General features: G+C 42.9%; 1 protein-coding gene and 1 long non-coding RNA gene across 8 annotated transcripts in view; one reads left to right on the top strand and one right to left on the bottom strand.

Annotated features, from left to right (window-relative positions):
- Nucleotides 1–19,618, bottom strand: part of PLEKHM3 (pleckstrin homology domain containing M3) — a 162,854-nt gene that overhangs the window by 84,295 nt on the left and 58,941 nt on the right. For all 7 annotated transcript variants that reach the window (XM_006759432.2, XM_015561121.1, XM_015561120.1 and 4 more), the window contains 2 exons: nucleotides 11,826–11,971; nucleotides 3,623–3,816 (listed from right to left, as the gene is read on the bottom strand). In XM_006759432.2, coding sequence (XP_006759495.1) covers nucleotides 3,623–3,816; nucleotides 11,826–11,971 — 340 coding nt within the window. The remainder of the gene's footprint in view (nucleotides 1–3,622; nucleotides 3,817–11,825; nucleotides 11,972–19,618) is intronic.
- On the top strand, nucleotides 579–4,231 carry LOC102756015. Its single transcript, XR_435431.2, has 3 exons — nucleotides 579–1,192; nucleotides 3,281–3,367; nucleotides 3,959–4,231. It is a non-coding gene; the product is annotated as an uncharacterized LOC102756015 (long non-coding RNA).

Below are 19,618 nucleotides of genomic sequence, written 5' to 3' on the forward strand. Positions count from 1 at the left end.
GTTGGTCCCATCATTTGGTCATAATGGTCGCTTAAGCTTTTATGACTTAAAAATATTTTTTTTAATTGATTTCAGAGAGGAAGAGATCGGAACATCAATGATGAGAGAGAATCACTGATTGCCTGCCTCCTGCACGCTCCACACTGGGATCGAGCCCGCAACCCAGGCATGTGCCCTGACCAGGGATCAAACCATGACCTCCTGGTTCATAGGTCGACACTCAACCACTGAGCCACGCCGGCTGAGCTATTTCAACAATAGAGGGCATCCCTGAAAGGCCATGTCTGAGGGCCAAACTTGGCCCTGAGGTGCCCTGTGTGACTTGATGTGCACATTTATCCCACTGCTCCTGTGTTCAGTGGGACACTCAGGGCTGGGCCTTCCCAAAGACTCCCCCCATGGCTGCTGCTCCAAATGTTCCCTGAGAGTGCTTCCACTTTCCACAGTTCTTCATGCACCTTCACGTGTGGACACTGTAAATAACTCTTCTCATGAAAAGTGAACTAGGCCTTGAACCAGTCCAGCAGGGTCGCCATCTGGGTGTCCTCAGAAACGGAACTGTCAGCACTGTAAACATTCTAGACTTCATGGAAGACACTGACTTTTTCTAACTAATTACCTCTGCCAGTCAAGATTTGCAGTACGAGTTCAAGAACAAGGCATTCATTTAACAACAATAACAAAAACAGTGAGGATGAAAACTGGCCGGCCATCGTAATGAAAGGCCTGAAAGCAAACTGTGACTTCCCTAATAAGGCGACGACCAAAGTTGGCTCCCTGGCGGGCGAGCACCAATACAATTAATCAGTCTGTTTTCAGTTTTCTCACGACAGCAATATTAACAGTTTGCTTTATTCTGTTTATATGGTGCTGACAAGTCTTCAGCATGTTGGGCCTACTTGCTGGAGATTAATGGCTACTCCTCTACCGAGGTAAAAACCAGGCAAGGAGAGAATGCCTTTTACGACCAGATAAGAGCTGGATTTTTCTTTGCTCTTTTAATTTCTATCAAGGATGTGTAAAATCAGTAGGGCCCAGAGGTTCTCCTCACTGTTTAAACTCTCCCACTCTTGTATCCCCAGGGGACACAAAAGGAACCTTGGATATTGCTTTCCGGGAAGCTTCTCATCTCTAAAGGAACTGCCAGCTAATTATTCGAAAAAGTCAGATTCCATAGAAAAGTGAACGATAGGTAAGAGATGACCTCTGGCAACAGGATATTAGCATATTAGGTGGGCAATGGTTCTCCTTTGTATCTGTGGCTATTTTTGTAGACACTGAAGTAGGCAGAATTGATATTAAGTATGGCCCAGCCCAGAAAATCTTAGACATCTTTCACCAAATAGTCATATTTCAAAATTAGTAAACATGATTTGAAGTCATTCAAGAAGACAAATCCCCATACTTCTCCCCCCGCCAAAGGCTGTAAAAGAATGCTTGTTACTGGTATATGTTTTACTCTGTGCCAGGTTCAAAAGACATGGTAACCTCAAGCCTATAAGTACAGAGAAACTACAATAACAAAATTAATTATTTGTGTGTGAAGTGCAAGATATTAGAGAGTATCTTAGAGCAATATAATGAACCAGATTTGGGCAGATCCTGAATTCCATACTTGTTGTTTAATAATTTGTCTTGTGCGAAGGTTCGACTGGGAAGAAACTGATAGATTAGACAGAAGGATACTGCAGTATCCTGAGACTAAAGCAGGTGCTGTACTGGAAGTGAGTTGGAGAGGACAGATTTGAGACTTATCCCAGAAACAGAACCAACTAAATACATCTTTTTGACTGATTAGATATGTTATTCAACAACTATTTTTAAGGGGTCTGGATGGGTAGGCGCTGTGCTAAGTAACATACAGGGGAGTAAGTAAGAGAAGAATCTGAAGAGGACTCCTTCCTCAAAATCGGGCTACTGGCCGCTGTTCAGTGGTCCTAAGTGGCACCATAATACCCATTCATTCTCCCTCTTTCCTTCCACCTATCCATCCTTAGTAAGCACCTATCTTGTGCCAGGCATGCACTACATAATGGTCATGAACGAGTCCAGAAAAGAAAAATCAAGGGAAAGAAAAAAGTTACTGTATTCATTCTCACAGGCTTGGTTGGGAATGCCTTCCCTCTAGAACCTCCATTCCTTTCCTGGTGGCCTGGCATGGGTGCAGTACAGGGTGGTAAACCACCAGACAGTGGGAACAGCATAGGTATTCTTAGTCATCCATATGGAGGGAGGATCTCCTATTTAATTTCTAAATGTGTGCCCTGATTTGGCATATTTAACCAAAGTAAAACTATATCAGAAAGGTATCTAACATAATTCCCATGTACAGATTTTAATATTACCTAAATATATAGGCTCAAGAAAAATAAGCTTTGAGGAAAGCCAAAAGGTACTGAAAATACTTTGAATGTTAAAATTCTTGTATACAGTTTAGTTGGTAAATTGGTTGGAGACATATAATTCTACTGCCTTTCAGGAAAGGCCCTGATGTTTTAGAATTAAGATGTGCCTGGACTTTATAAGAACAAATCCTGACCATTTTCTAGTGCTTTCTAAAAAACTAGGTTGTAGAATGACTACCACTGAGAGGTATTTTGCTTTATGGCAGCTGCCTTTTCATTATTATTTTATGAGAGCTTGTCTACATATTATGTATTCTTCACTATCTACATTTAGTTCTTTTAAAAATGTCTTCTTCAGATGCCTGGGGTTATGTCAGTGTCTTTGGATACTAATTGGATCTCAAATAGCAAACTATATCACTTTTAATACTTTCCAAAGGTACTTATGCACATAGGCGTACCTCCAAAACCCATGACTAATATATGCTTTGGTCATTTCTATTAAAACAAAAAAATTAAAAGGTATATTTAGGGACTTATGAACACCATCAACAATTATGTCAAGTATAAGCTAGTCTGTATAAGCCAAGAGTGAAAATTTAAATGCCAATAAAATCTAACTGTAAAAGAAGGAATTTGATGAGAGCAAGCACATTTTCACTCCGATTTGATTTAGAGATCTGAGCCTGGTATGGACTTGTGAGTTCTCTGAACTCGGAGACAACAAGCTGTAGGAAGCCTGCACCAACGGGAGCATGAAAAGGCCGAATCTGGGCCTGTGCATTTCCATCCTGGCCCTGCCGCCTGCATCACTGAGCAAGTTTCTCTCTCTGTGGAAAATAAGATTTGCATAACCACCTACTTATTTCCCACTGAAAATTGTGTTTAAGTTATGAAATATTTCAAACAAGCTTATTTTTACTGATGACAAATAGGAACTGAAAGTGGGAAAAGTGGGAAACACCACAGAAGGGATCCATGGAGAGACACTGCCACCATCATTCTCTCAAGTTAACCTACAGGTAAGAGAAGGCTTCACCGTCTTGGGAACTCGGGCCTTGGGTTCAACGCCTGCAGTTATGCTGAGGTATTATTTCCATTTTGCTTGGCTCAGGCGGATAGAGGACCTCAGAGGAAAATGTCCAAGATGAGCCCAGAGGCAGAACCACAGGATTGCAGCCAGTCTGGGCTGGAAAGGCCCTTAGAGATCATGTCACCACCCTCCCAGGGCGGGAAAGAAAAACAAACTGGAGCCATCTGACATTTATGACTCTTACCTGCGGCGCAGATCCTCGGCCACGGCTGCCCGGCAGCTGAACAAATAGGCTCGCAGCGACTTGAGCCGTTGCCGCAGCCGCACCACGGCGGCCAGCGGCTCGGCGTGCAGGTACAGCATGGGGTTCTCCTGCTGGATGTCGATCAGGGGCTCTTCGTACACGTACTCCAGAAACTCCTTGGCCTGCTTCGACACCTACAAAATCAACGTCCCCCATCAGTTCTGCTGACTCGTCCGGCTTTCCACGCCGCCTCAAACTACGAACCACAGCTTAAATATCCCAGCCAAGTGAAAAGCCCAAACTAAATATGAAGTTTGTCTTCCTTCTCTCTTCCAGAAACTCAACTGGTAAAAGTATCCTTGGCATTGAAAGGAATGCATTAATTCTGTATCCTGATTACCTGGATCTACACACGTGATATAATGACACAGAACTACACAGACCCAGTATACACCAAGGTCAGCTTTCTGGGTGTTTTTTTTAATATACTTTAATTATTTAAGATGTAACCAATGGGGAAAACTAGGTGAAAGGGATACAGGACCACTGTGTACTATCTATGCACTAACTATCTGTGACTCTATAATTATTTCCAGAAAAAGGTAAAAAAAAGGGGGGGGAGGGGAGATTAAGACTCCCTGATTTTAAAAATACATATATGTATATGCGTATGTATGTAGGTGTATCCTATACCACTTTTTTTTCCCGCACCCCCGACACCTCTTCCCCCGCTCCCCCCAGAATAGTCAGTCCACTTCTATACCACTTTTTAAAAAAAGAGGTAAATTATGCACATATTACAAAAGTCAAAGAAATAATGTTTTGAAAAACAAATATGTGCAGAATAATTTCAATGCATAGAAAACAGACTCAAACACACACTTTATCTGTGTGTATGTGTGTGTGTGTTTGTGTGTGTATTACAGAGAGGAAGGACAGAGAGTTAGAAACGAGAAACATTGATCAGCTGCCTCCTGCACGCCCCCTACTGGGGATTGAGCCCACAACCAAGGTACAAGCCCTTGACCGGAATCGAACCTGGGACCCTTTAGTCTGTGGGCCAAAGCTCTATCCACTGGGCCAAACCAGTTAGGGCTCAAATACACACTTTAGTGAACAGAAAGGAGTTTTTCTTATTAGAACAACTTTGAACTTGGGCTGCCTCTAGCATATTCATCCAACTCTGTATCTACCTCTGGTAGTAAACAACGAAAGTTGACTATAAAATATCACTGTCATCAGTAGAAATAAGTAGTAGAAACATAATGCATCCAAGAGAGAGAGGGAGTTATTTAAATAATGCATGACACGTGGGAAATCTGGGGGGCCTGTACATTTTAATTCACAGAGACATGGACTCACTACTGATACACAGAATTGGCTTAGTTCTATTTATGAAAGGTAAAACCTCTTCACCAAGTTTCCTCCAGAACCTCTCTAGTACTGGGAGTAAGGCAGGAATTCACCATAAAAACAAAACCAACAACTTTGCTTATGAAAAAGAAAATGGAAACCCACTATATTTCACACTCCAGGTTAGAAGCTTAATAATGAAGTTAAATAGGGCACAGTCCCTACCTTCAAGGGACTCACTGTTTAGTACAATAGACAAATATTTAAAACAAAATATACATGTAGCACATAGCCTGTCATCTACCACAAAAGCACTATGGGTGAGATCCACAGGTAACTGAAAGGAGGGATAAATCAACTGTGCTATGGGGGAAGGGGGAGAGGAGGGGAGGTTAGGAGCCAGGCAGGCCTGGCGAAACAGGTGACATTGGCTCAAGGTCTAGAAACAGAAATTCAGTTGGTGGGCAAGGATGGGGCAGAGGGGAGTACAACAAGCAGACACAGCCATGAAAAGCCATCAATATGCACATGTGATAACTGAATGTGTGGCTACTGCATGTTGATTAAAAACAGATGTTTATGAAATTCAATATTATCATTTTCTTTTAGTGTAAAGCTCATATAAAAGTTCATGCTCCTTACAGAGATGCAAAATATGAGTCAATTTTTTTCCTATTAAAAGTATCATTTTTTCCCTTAAAAGCAATTATTTTGGAGGTACCTGCTGTGCTGTGTAATCCTCTGGGGTCCTGCAGAGTTAAAATTAATGAAGTTTACAGTCTCTGTAACTCCAGCTCCAAAGACGCACCTAGCATCTGCCAAAACCTGTGACTGTTTTACCAGACTGGAAAGAACAGTTGGCAGGACTAAACAATGCCTCGCTCTGAGGCAGAGTCGCAGGGAGATGCCAGACACCGTGGTGAGCACGAGGCACGTGGTGGAGAATGAGCCAGGTGGGGCCCTTCCTCCTGTAGCTCACAGCTCAGCGGGGAAAGACAGAATTGGGTTCAAACAGATTTTATTGATCATAGTTCAATATTTGCGATATTTAAATATCTTAAACGAGGGAAAAACGAATGGTGTCCTGGAAAATGAAGTACAACCCACTTGAAACTGTTGCTGAAAAATGATGTATTGTACAATTCAATTAGTCTTTCTGGCCCTATTGAGCAGTGTTTATACTGAGCCAGGGCCCTGCTGAATTAGGTTAACAATGCTACCTTTTAGTAGGTGAACAGAAGGACAAAGGGCACTGGCCAGTCTCCCAGGCCTTAAAAGGCTTCTCTCTTCAGGTGGCACTTAAGCCCGAAAGGGGGGAAAAAAAAAGTCTTTTACAGAGACAGTAAAAGCAGGAAGACAAATGGGACAGCAGCTACTGACGTCAGCATTCATAAACTGAAATTACTAAAAACAAAAACAGAGCTAGTTTCAATCACGTCTGAGGCGCTGCTTCACGGGTTATTAACGAGTGTTAGGAATACAGAGCGTGTTGCGACCGCGGCTGCCGAGTGTGTGAACAGATCCCTGCAGGCTGAGCCGTGTTTGGCAGCCAGGCTGAGCACATGCTTGCTTTTGAGAATCCATCATTTACACTGGGGAGGAAATTTCTGAGAGGACTCCAAATAAATGCCGTTTTTGCAAAATAGAGCACTTTCCCCCCTAAGTTCTAAATGGGCCTGCATGCTGGTATGAGGGTTCCACTTTCAAACTCCACTGTAATTTAAAAGCTTTTTTAAAAAAGAAAATGTTTAAAAATATAGAGTTACTTAGGGAAGGAAGCCAATGACATTCTTAGGTGATAAAGTTGATGTGACGGAGTTTCTTTCTTGTTAATATAAATACTGCATGAGTTATATGTGGATGCCGAATATATTTCACCTAAAAGCTACTGTCCTACTTCTTGCCAACCAAATTTGTGAAAAGTCAGAGCGAAAACTCAGCTCGCAAGTGCAGATGGATGAACCCGAGACTCCTTCTTTTTAAAAAAATGAATGGTTTTACTTGGCATTCTTTCCATGACCCCATTCCATTCACATTAGAAACAATTTTTCAGGGTCAACAGTTCATTGACCTATTAGTATTTTACTAAATAATACTTAGTGTTTATTACTAACATAAATGAAATTTTTTCATAGCTCTTTTACCTTAGAACAAAATAGTTTAAGCCAGGGGTGGGAAACCTTTTCCTGCCAAGGATCATTTGAATATTTATAACATCATTCGCTTAATATAATTCACTTAATATAAACTTATGTTGCTATGAAAAAAGCTCCTAGATTTATCGAATTTTAAATAAAAATTCAATAAGCGGTTGCCTTGGCAGGGCCAGACCAAATGATTTCATAAGCTTTAGTCAGTCCGCGGGCCGGACGTTCCCCACCCCTGGTTTAAGCTATAAGAACTCACATCTGGGACTGTGCTGCAATCTGTGAGGGGGTTCTTTTTCCACAGCCCTGCATCTATGTGATTCAACTTATTTAGAGGTAATAAAGTGGGAAAGGACAGCACAGTGACGACTGATGTGACAGCCGACATCCTGGTCCTCAGGGAAGAAAGTCACCTGCAAGAAGATAGAAGGTAAAAGTATAGCACAGAGCCCTGACTGAGGGCAATATCCATCAGACTCACAAATGTACATACCGATACCTAGGAAGTTATCCGCAGGGAGTCTCACTCATAAATGAAAGAACTTATATTCAAAAGGATGCATAGCCCTAACCGGATTGGCTCAGTGGATAGAGCATCAGCCTGCGACTCAAGGGTCCCAGGTTCGATTCTGGTCAAGGCCATGTACCTTGGTTGTGGGTACATCCCCAGTAGGGGGTGTGCAGGAGGCAGCTGATCAATGTTTCTCTCTCATTGATGTTTCTAACTCTCTATCCCTTTTCCTTCCTCTCTGTAAAAAATCAATAAAATATTTGAAAAAAAAAGAGGATGCATAAAGCTATTCATTGAATCACTATCTGTAACAGCAAAAGATGGGAAAAACCTAATGTCCATTAAAAAAAGTCAGGTTGGATAAATTTATGTGTGTAAAATTCATGATGGAATATGGAGCGGCTATAAAAAAAAAACAACCCAGTGAAGAGTTTTATGATCTAAATCAGCGGTTCTCAACCTGTGGGTCGCAACCCCTTTGGCGGTCGAATGACCCTTTCACAGGGGTCGCCTAAGACCATCGGAAAACACATATATAATTACATATTTTTTTGATTAATCACTATGCTTTAATTATGTTCAATTTGTAACAATGAAAATACATCCTGCATATCAGAAATTTATATTACGACTCATAACAGTAGCAAAATTACAGTTATGAAGTAGCAACGAAAATAATTTTATGGTTGGGGGTCACCACAACATGAGGAACTGTATTAAAGGGTTGCGGCATTAGGGAGGTTGAGAACCACTGATTTAAATGGAGAGCTCTCCCAAGAGCAGTTTGTGTACCATACTGCCTACTGCCATTTCTGTGTAAACACAGGTATGAGAAATGACCTTTGGAAGGATTCATAAGAAAGGAGTAATTTGCTGGCCGGAGGGAGATTACACATACACACTTTCCTCTGTACTTTCTGAATCCTGAAATTTGTGAAAGTATATTCAAAAAAAGAATAAAGGTATAGCAGCACACGGCGATTTCTTTATGGAAAAACAGCCTCCCACCCCACATTAAAGCACATGGGAGTTTTCTATTGCAGGACAGAACAATCATAATTCTTATTCCGAGGCATTAAAAAGAATAAGTTTTGCCCTGGCCGGTTTGGCTCAGTGGATGGAGCATCGGCCTGTGGACTGAAGGGTCCCAGGTTCGATTCCAGTCAAGGGCATGTACCTTGGTTGCGGGCACATCCCCAGTAGGGGGTGTGCAGGAGGTAGCTGATCAATGTTTCTCTCTCATCGATGTTTCTAACTCTCTATCCCCTCTCCCTTCCTCTCTGTAAAAAATCAATAAAATATATTTTTTTAAAAAATGTTTTAATTCATATTTTGTTAAAGTATATAGAGCTAAGTGACAATTTACAAAATAATAAAAATAATATAGTCACATTATTGAAAATTAGGAGAATAAAAAAAAGCTATTGCCTATAATTTTCTCACAAATAACCACTCACTGCTTTGGTAAAGGTTTTCTTCCCATCTCTGAAACATCATGATGAAAGCCTTCCTTATTGAAATCAATCCCAATCATAACACTTCTTGGTCCTGTTAAAACAGGCACTGTGGGCTAATGGAGGAGGAATCAGGAGATCTTAAGTTTAATTACAATTTGTTCTCAAAATCTCCTAATGACTCCAAACAAGTGGTTTTCCCCATCAGCGAACTACTCTCCAGCTCTGCAAGGGCAATAGAGCCTGCTCTGAATGCCTCTCAAAGTAACAGAGATAGGAAATGGTTTACGTAACATGGAAAACCCCTAGTGAAATGGAATGTGACTGTTCTGGCTAGGATACAAAAATATTTTTAAAAAGTACAACAGAGGGGAACTGTTAGGAAGAGTTGAGGCTAAATCTGAGTTCCTTACCGCCTCTTTGTCATGCTGGTATTTTTGAATGGGGGTGGTGGTGGAGGGAACTTATAGTCAAAAGAGAATTTCATTAGAAAATTTGAGGATAGAGCTTAGCTGCAGGGTAATCCTGGAGCTCAACTCAATTTGCAGGATGTACACCAGAAAACAGATGAAATCCTGCTTTAAAAATAATTAGGATTATTATTTCTCCAGAGGGCAGACAAGGAAACGCTTAAGATGACAGACTTCATCCTGCTCTGCAAAACCCTTTTTTCACTGGCTTAAATGGCCAGTCAAGCCAGTCACGTACTAGCTATTAGAGAGAGCAGGCAGATCTCACAGAAAGATGTCTGGTTTGGGGGACTGATAGGTCTGAATTGATCCTCTCAATTAGGAATATTAAGTTAAATCTGCATCTGAGCAAAGATAGACACTGCACTAAATGGAATATAGTTATCTAATGCCTGTGAGAGATGATCCAGATAAAATCGACCAGCTCTATTCTTGCTTTAAAATCTCCTGTTGCTCACTGACACCCCAAGAAGGAATGGTCTGACACAGAAGATCCTCCTCATGTGCCACATGGAAGAAGGGAGGGTGCCCGACATCTTCAATCAGTTACCTACCCTCTCAAAATCAAACCGTCATTTGAATGACCACCATGGCAAATGCCTGCTGCGTAGAGAGATTGCAGGTGTCCGCGATGGCTAAATGGTTTGGGTGGCCTTCGCAGCTTACGGCAAACAACCCTGGATTTCCTCCTCCTCTCATATCTTCATAAACTATGCCTGAATTGCTCATTTTCCTCATCCAGTGGCACCTTTTCTGCTTTAGCTCAGCTGACTAGCATATATTCCGCTGGCAGGTGCCACAGCCTAAGCCCTCAATGATCACGGGGCTAGGACTGCCTCACTCACTTGCTTACACATCTCTCTTGGCTGTCAAATCCCTGCTCCAAGCAGATTAATCTAAACTGTCTAAACCAAATTCAACCAGTGTTCTTCCCTTCTAAGTTAAGTTTTTATCTAATACACACATGGCAAATATATTTATAGCCTTTATGCAGAGTGTCAAGTACAAGATGCAGAGGAGAGAATGATAACTGTCTGGGAGAGGGGAAGGAAAGAATCAGGAGAGGAAATGAGGTTTAAGCTGGGTTTAGGATTTGCTGTGCTGAGTGAGGGCAAGAGGTGTGAAATGGCAGGACTGGGGAAAGGGAGGCGTGTGATCTTACTGAAGAGACTCGTGGAGGCAGGGAGGTAATGGGCGAAGGGGCTAGAAAGGCAGGGACTAGAGGTCACAAAGGTCTCTATGTCAAGCTAAGAGATTTGTATTTACCTTACGTACAATCACGTAAAAGCTGCCATTAACTGGGCACTTATGTGCTCCAGGCATTGCACTAGGTGCTTTCTGTGAATCATTTAGTATTTAAGCAAAGAACAACCTTATGACATAGGTACTATTATTATTATCTCCACTCTGAATGTGAAGAAACTGAGGCTGAGGAGAGTACAAAATTGACCCAAGGTGAGATTAGGACTCTTTTTTGAAATATTGCTGGGGCAAGACTTGAAAGCAGAGAGCACAGCTAGGAAGTTACTGAATTCCATCACATGAGTGACGCTGAGGGTTTAAGTTAGTGTGGTTGAGTGGTGGGTGCAGTGGAGAGCATGATCTCAAGAGCTACAATTCTGCACGTGACTTCTGTTAACTGATGAGGCAGGGGAGGGGTGGCAGAGGGGAGTCCAGTAGGTCTCCCAGCACTGGCAGTGGTGACTGGTGGAGCCATGTGTGCTTGGGGGGACATCTGGGAGGGTGATAAAGCCCACTTGGGGTGTACTGAGACTGAGGTGCCCACGGGACAGGCTAGTCAGACCAGGTAACAGACTTCTCTGCCATGTAGCAGGCACAGCACCATAAAAGAATCCTAAGCCTAAAGTGCCACCCCAGTGTGGGGCTGGATTCCTCGCCTTGCCAACTGCTAGTACCTGCTAGAAGGGTGGTCTATGGAAGGGTGGAGAAGCTGTACAATGTAGCTAACCAACCAGACAGCTCGAAGACAACTAGGTTTAAAACTAAAGCTGGGATGTCCATTAGGTAATTAATTCCACAGACCTCACTTTCCGTAGCAAACCTGGAGCTAAAAGTGGGAGTCAGCATGTGAGTTCCGGTGGTTATGACCACAGGAGGAAGAGAGATGACACAGCAGAGTGGAAAGTAGGAGAATATCTTGTAGCTTTTATAAAACTACCTCAAGTTCGCTTCAAATGCTCATGTCATTATCTTAATAATCCATGTGACAAGTTGCTGTCATGAAGTGCACAGAGTTTTTGCACCTACCTTGTATTTTGAGGTATCCCAGTTGTGGACTACGCGTGCCGGGATGAGGAAACTGTCGTCCACGTGGCAGCTGCTGCAGTAATACCACCCGCTGTAATTGCACACCTTGGCTTTCCCGTTGGAAAGGCCTATGGATCGCTGGCATCCTGTTCAAAACAAAGCGAAGGTCTATGATTACTGTACTTTTAACAGCACAGGACAAGGCTACACAACGCTCACATCAGGTTAAAATTCCACAACAGGACAGAAGTTGCAGAGAATCCATGTATATGCATGTGTCCTTCTTTCCAGCCCAAGAGCTCCCTCCCCCTGCTACTGGGGGAACCACTGAAACTGGTCCATTTCTGGTCTGCTCTGATGACAGCTCTTTAGCAGGTAAGCCTCCCTGCACCCCCACTTGTCTCTCCCTGCTTCACTCAGAGACCCTGTTTTCATGAGGCACTTTGCTGGGGCCTCTCAAACAGGATCTTATACAAGCCACACTTCTCTATGAGAGAACTGTATCAGCTCTATTGCACAGATGAATAAACTAAGGTTTTAGCCAGGTTTGTATTTTGTCTTGAGGTCACCCAGCCAATAAGAGGTGGAGTTAGATTTGGCTCTATGCTTGCATGACTCTAAAATGATCCTAAAAACTGATAGATAGAGCCTTCCTTTGCTTCCAAAATAAATGAAAGGAATTTGTCCATTAATTGGCCTCCAATTTGCCTTTCCAACTACCTACTCTATTGCTTACTCTGCAGTGGGAATATAACCTCTTTATTCCAGTCAGAGAACGCTCCACACTGTTCCCCAAATAAACAGTGTGCTCTCTCCACCCTCCATATCTTGGTGCACATTATTTCTCCTTACACAAGGTCCTCTTCTCCGATCTCTACTTTGCCAAATCCTGCCGATTACTCAAGGCCACTGGTTGCCTGTGAGTGATGGCTAAGGCCCTTTTCGTGTCCAAGGGTGTCCAAGGTTCTGTGAGCACTGTTCTGGTAACAACCATGGCTCTGCCGCAGAGGAGCCATTGGTTTTTAGATGGAACCACCTTCTGCTGGTGAGTGTAGAGACGCTGTCACAGTCAATCCAATGGACAAAATCCAGAACAGGTAGTCATGATTACATCAACAGCAGCAGTTTTCTGACATTTTTTGATTTACAGCTTTCATTTTAGAACTTCCATATGGCCCATTTCATGGTTGGGTGCTAAGAACTACGTTTTTCTTTTTCTTTTTTTAAATATATTTTATTGATTTTTTACAGAGAGGAAGGGAGAGAGAGAGTTAGAAACATCGATGAGAGAGAAACATCGATCAGCTGCCTCCTGCAACCCAGGTACATGCCCTTGACCGGAATCTAACCCGGGATCCCTCAGTCCGCAAGCCAACGCTCTATCCACTGAGCCAAACCGGTTTCGGCTAGAACTACATTTTTCAAAGAAATCTCACATTAAGCCAATTCCATATATGGGTACAAAATAAAGTACTACTACTAATAATGATCAGTGTTGTACCCCATTTCCATTAGAAGGAGCTGAAACACATTTATTTAAGAAATCCCCAACTAAAGAAGATACTGATTCAACACGAAGAGCCTGAATAAAAGGATCACGAAGCTCACAGAACTATCTCTGTCATCACAAATAAAATGGCATCAGTAATTAAGCCGTTTCATAGTGTCTGGGCCAGAAAGAATGAGATCCTACTGTTTTTAAATAGGAGAGGTATGGAAGACAGAAGTAAATGTGTTGGTGTTAGGCTTCAAGAGCTCGATACTACCCTTCCTTCCTAGAACAGCAACAAAATCCAAGCTCCTGAGGGATGAGGTATGTGTGAAAGATAAGGAAGAACCCAACATACATGGTGCTTCTGTCGGGTGCGCGGGAGGTGCCGTCACAATCACTAGCTCTGAACGCTGGAATGCTGTCTGTTGCACTCCCTGACCGCACTGCCTTCAGCTTGGTGACCTCTCTATGTGCTGGGACAGCCAGAACCACACTGCAAACTTCTCAGATCTATTTTTTATCCTCAGCACTAACACAAGGCTTTGCACAAGCAGACCATCAATACATGTTTATGTGGAAGGGATGAGAAACGGAATATCATTTAGCATATGTACAGCCACATGCTTACATAGAGATTTAAATTTCCCATGGCTGTTCTAGAATTGATCCGCTACCCTGGATCTGCCTCTTGACGCAGCCTACTTTTGTTCATTTCCCCATGAAAATACGTTGCCTATTCTAAGAATTCTACATTACACACGTACTCCTATGTGAACTATGGGACAGAGTTAAGTGGACTGTGACATATTCTAGACCCTGGGATATTGCAGTTTCCCAAAATAGGCAGTCAACTGACTTAATGCTGAAGTGAGGCTGAATGGAACTCCGCCTTCCCTGATGACTTAGAAAGTGATCCTGATCTTGTAGAGATTCAGGATCATCATCATAGTTGAAACTCTCACCACAGAATACTGTAAGAACAAATTTAGGTTATTTTTATCTTTTCTGGTTATTTGAATATAATCAGTAAGCATTTTCTGGATATTCATATATGCTTCAGTAGGTACTACTGGGTTTTTCAGTCTGTACTTTTTAATGACTATTATAATTTTCTAGATGGAACATCTGGAGGCAATATTAGAACACACAACGCACTTTAAGAAAGCATACAGGCTAAAGATGTGTATCTCAACCAGGCACACGTATCCAATGCCCAATGTGCTGGAGCGCAACTATATGAGCTAACCAATGAGCTAAACATCCTTTCCTATTTGTGTAGGTCTCCAGGCTCATAGAAAAGAGAACAGACGACACGGCTCAGGTTCCTTCAGGTTTTAGTTTAGACCAGTGGTCGGCAAACTGCAGCTCGCGACACATGCGGCTCTTTGGCCCCTTAAGTGTGGCTCTTCCACAAAATACCACGTGTGGGCGCGCATGTACAGTGCGACTGAAACTTCGTGGCCCATGTGCAGAAGTTGGTATTTTGTGGAAGAGCCAGACTCAAGGGGCCAAAGAGCCGCATGTGACTGGCGAGCTGCAGTTTGCCGACCACCGGTTTAGACAGAGGCCCCAGCACAAAACCTCCGACCTCTAGGCCTTGGGTGTCTTTACCTTTATACCCTATTGAGAACCATTCTCTCCAAATCTCAGTGATGAAATCACCCCTAGTAACAGAAGTAGGTTTCAACCTACCCTAACAGTCCTGCTTAGGTCTGTTTTGGATACATGGTGCAGAGACAGCACAAGCCTAGAGTCAGGAAGCTTGTTCCTGCCTTGGGTACAATGGGCGTCTGACCCATCAACTCTCTGGGCCTGCTTTCCTCACTGCAGAATCAATGGGTTAGCCTAAATCGGCAGTTTGCCAAATTTGCTGAGCATCAGAATTTTCTAGAAATGTTTGTGAAAAGCGTGGACCCCACCCCAGACATTTTGATTCTGTAGACTGGAGTCGGGCCCAGGAACTTGCATTTCTACCCAACCACACCCAGGAGCTGAGGTGGTAAAAACTGAGCATTGCTTCCTGGTCTCGAGGTGGCTGCCAAAGCCCTCCAAGCTCTAGAGTTCTCATTTGATTCAAGGAAAGTGCACTTTATCAGTGAAAAGCTCATAATCTGTCACACAGTTTACTTTCTAGGCTTCCAAAATCAACATTTCAGGTTCTCAGTCTATTTCCAAAAATTTGCCGCATAGGAAAAACCCGAGTTCACTATACTCATGTTTTTCCAGAGCGTCCATTGTCCCCACTGAGAAGAATCTTACTTGACTTAGAAAGAATTAAAACTTTTCATCTTCAAGTCCAATGAAAGAACAGAGGATCGTCGGGAAAGATTAGAAGCGAGTTGGTAGCCTGATGCAGATTCATTTTCTAAAACCAACACACACCATTTATTTGAAGAAGGAAACACCCATTCTTTCAATTAACTGCAAGATTTCCTTCTTCAATATACTAGCAAATCATAGACTAAAAATGTCTCAAACAATTCCTTATAAACATACAGAATCTGGGATTCCACTATCATTATAAAGTTTTCCACAGAGGGGAAAAATGTGTTTTCTCAAATAATTACTGTTAGAAAAACACAGTTTTTGGAGGGTGCCAAAGGTGGACTCTGACAAGCAACATTATGGGGAGAAAAAGAGAGCTGGGAAGCAGAAACAAAAAATAATTAATTGAAATAACTAATTAGAGCTTATTTACATATTATATTTGTATGGACTTTCAAATAGACTTTTCAGCAATGTTTCTAAATTAAAGGGCATTTATAGTGGGGAACACTCCACATGTTGGATCAAAGCAAATACATTCTTCCCAGTCTCTTTTTGAAACTTTTCAGAGAGTGTATTCAATTCATAGGAACAAAAAACTATCTCACGAGAGAACCCATGGCCTTTTTTTTTTTTATTGCTTCCCACCCCACTTCAAATCTTTAATGAACACATGCTCTGAAGAGTTTAGCTTCCCCCTGATACACTTTGGGAAACAAATGTAACCATTTAACCGGAATCCTATTTGCTGCGTTAAGTCCATTTCCCAAATGGCCTTTTAAGACACCCCAAAGAATCTGTTGCTGGGGGCTGAAGCAGAAATTTTGGCATAACGCTCCACAGAGGCACAACCTTTCTTCTCACAAGGGTACCCAGCTAGCTCCATTGGCGGCAACGTGGCGTTACCGAGCCGAGCTCTGCGGAGGAGCCAGCTTTTCTCTATTGCACGGCTACCAGCTCAGTCCCGCAGCCCCTGACCAGCAGTTGGGAAATTCATGGGCATGAGGGAAAAGTAGCAAGGGCTCCGGCTGGACCCAGGTGAGTCTCTCACTGAGGAAAGAACACACACAGCCGTGCTACCTACCCCCTCTACCCTGCTTGGTAAGGTAAAGCCAGTATTTTGTATTTGGACGGCAGACAGCTTTAAGAAGAGAACAGGGACAAAGAGAAGCGAAAAATAAAGGAGAAGGCACCTCTATAAAAGGGAGGGGGTAAAATAAAGAGAGTGCGAGGACAAACTTCCATTTACTCCGTTAAAATAGAAAACATAAGACTGGCAAGTTGCTTACCCCCTTTCACTGTAGGCACACGGGGCAGAGAGAGGTGGCCCCAGGAGGGGGAGGGGGACTGCCCTGCCCCTCCCTCCTCGGTTCTGTCCAGGGTCCGGGCATGGGACAGTAAACTGAGGTAAGCGTTGTGCAAAATGTGGCCTGACCATATGCTTTGGAGACAAGAATTGCCAAAAAGAAGAAAAAAGAGAAATGGGGGTTCAATGACTTGCTATTTTACAAGGATTGTGGGGGAGGGAGGGGGTAGAATCATAAAGAACTTAGCTTTCCTAGTTTCCAGTCTGTAACCATAGGCTCTTTAAGCAGTTAAGAGTTAAACATGTACTTTTAACAATAAGGTGTCACATTAGGTATACAATTGAAAATTATGTTTAGTGAGCCTGGCATCTGCACAAAGCTGGGCACAGCGCTGGACTGCTGGAGAGAGAGCAGACGCACTGTCTTTGCCATGTGGTTCTGGTGTCCATTAAAGGAAGTGGAGACCACGCAAAGCTGGGGCCGGCTTGCATCCTTCACTGCAGGAGGGGGCGGGGCTGAGATGTGTTCTCAGGTTAGGTAACCGGTAGCCCATGGAACTGAGGCTACGGAATTGTACATAATGGTAATGAAAAGAGACGGGGGAGGGACATCGAGAAACACCCGTTTAGTCCCCTGTCATCTGTGAGGGATATGATCCAAGAACCCCAGGGATGCCCACGACTGCGGAGAGTACCAGACCCTATATATACTGTTATGTTTCCTAGATATACATACCTATGATAAAGTTAATTTATAAATTAGGCACAGTAAGAGATCAACAACAGAACCTAATAAGGAAACAGAACAATCACAACAATAAGATAAGGGTTACTTGAACGCAAGCACTGCAATACCTCAACAGTTGATCTGATAATCCAGGCGGCTACTTAAGTGACTACTGGGGGGAGGGATCCGCTGGACAAAGGGATGACTCATGTCCCCGGTGGGATAGAGCAGGATGGTGTGAAATTTCATTAGGCTACTAAGAGTGGCATGCAATTTAAAACTTATGAATTGTTTACTTCCGAAATTTTCCATTTAATATTTTTTTCCAAGGTTGATCATGAGTAACGGGAACCCCAGAAAGCAAACTGTGGATGAGGGGGGACTACTGTAAGTGATCTAAAACTCTTCCCATATCAAATGGCTAAGTTACTCGGTCTGTGGGAGAAGGTGGTGAGTGACCCACAAAGTAGGAGGCACCTCCTTAGTCATTAAATCAATTACAACATGAAATATTTGAATGGAGAATCAGGCACACGAAAACAAATGCCTCAGAATATGCATTTTGTCTGTCCCAAAGCAAATAGCACCCATAAGCATCTCAAGTGAAACTAAAGGAACAAAAGGGGAAACCAAGAAAAACCCATGTGTACTGTTTAGATTGCTACTGTGAATATAGGCATGAGCAAAAGTAGGTTTACAGTTGTTCATATGGAATTAATACAAATAAATAATACAATAATCCTATATAATAAGAGGCTAATATGCAAATCGACTAAACGGCCGAGTGACCGGTCACTATCATGAGCACTGACAACCAGGGGGCAGATGCTCAACACAGGAGCTCCCCCCTGGTGATCAGTGCGCGCTCCCACAAGGGAAGGGCTGTTAAGCCAGAAGCCGGGCTCACAGCTGGCGAGCGCAGGGGGAGGTGAGCCTCTCCCACCTCCTCAGCAGTCGGACATCTCCAGAGGGCTCCCAGACTGCGAGAGGGCATAGACTGGGCTGAGGAACCCCTCCCACCACCACCCCCGCCCCCGCCAGTGCATGAATTTCGTGTACTGGGCCTCTAGTTAATAAATAATAATACATTTCACGTACTCACAACTGTACACCACTCTGTAGTATGGCAGGCTGCTGGTAGTCCCTTTTTTTTTTTTTTTTTACTTTCTGGGCTCACTTTAAACTGCAGTATCTCAAAACTATTTCTCCATAAGGTTTTAAGTCTTTTGATAGTGAATTCTCTTCCCAGTGGATGAAAATTCATGGCTGGAAGGGAATACACATATAGACATACCTCGGAAATATTGTGGGTTTGGTTCCAGACCACCCCAATAAATACAGTACTGCAATGAAGAGAGTAGTAATCGCTTTACTGATATAAGGTCTTGCCTTCAATTAAAAAACACAACATCTGTGAAGCACAATAAATCAAAGCACAATCTTGAAATGCACTGACTGGTTCTCCCCAAAGCTATACTAGAGTTCATTTCTGTCCATCAGAAAAATAATCCTTTTCTGATGGGCTTCATTTTATGTTTGTCTATAAATGGCCTTTATAACAGTGAGAGAGTGTAAAAAATACTCTTATTGTTGGCCAAAACTTTGGCTCAAAAAGTTGGGCTGCACAGACAAGGGGCTGACATGTAAGAAGCACAAATAAAGCACCTGAAGGACACTTCCCACTGTGGCTGACACACACCTAGGATAACTTGTTGGCACTTGTAGAATGGGCTGTAGCGGTTGCCAGGACAGCTCTGTCCTCAAGAATGTGAGAAGTAACTCCTGTTGGACAAAATGGAAGCACCTGACTAAAGGGTTTTCATGTCCACACAGCAATATGGCGCATGTAACCTATTAGCGCTGCCCCTGGACACAATGAGTGTTCAATCCACATTATATCTAGAGAAACAGAGTGAGGCTGAGACCAACAGACAGCAACTGACAAGGACAGAGGCCATCTAAAAGCCTAATCATGTGTTACTTGATTTTACTTGCAGGACTAA

The sequence above is a fragment of the Myotis davidii genome, unplaced genomic scaffold, assembly GCF_000327345.1.
Source record: "Myotis davidii unplaced genomic scaffold, ASM32734v1 scaffold394, whole genome shotgun sequence".
NCBI classification, from domain to species: domain Eukaryota; kingdom Metazoa; phylum Chordata; class Mammalia; order Chiroptera; family Vespertilionidae; genus Myotis; species Myotis davidii.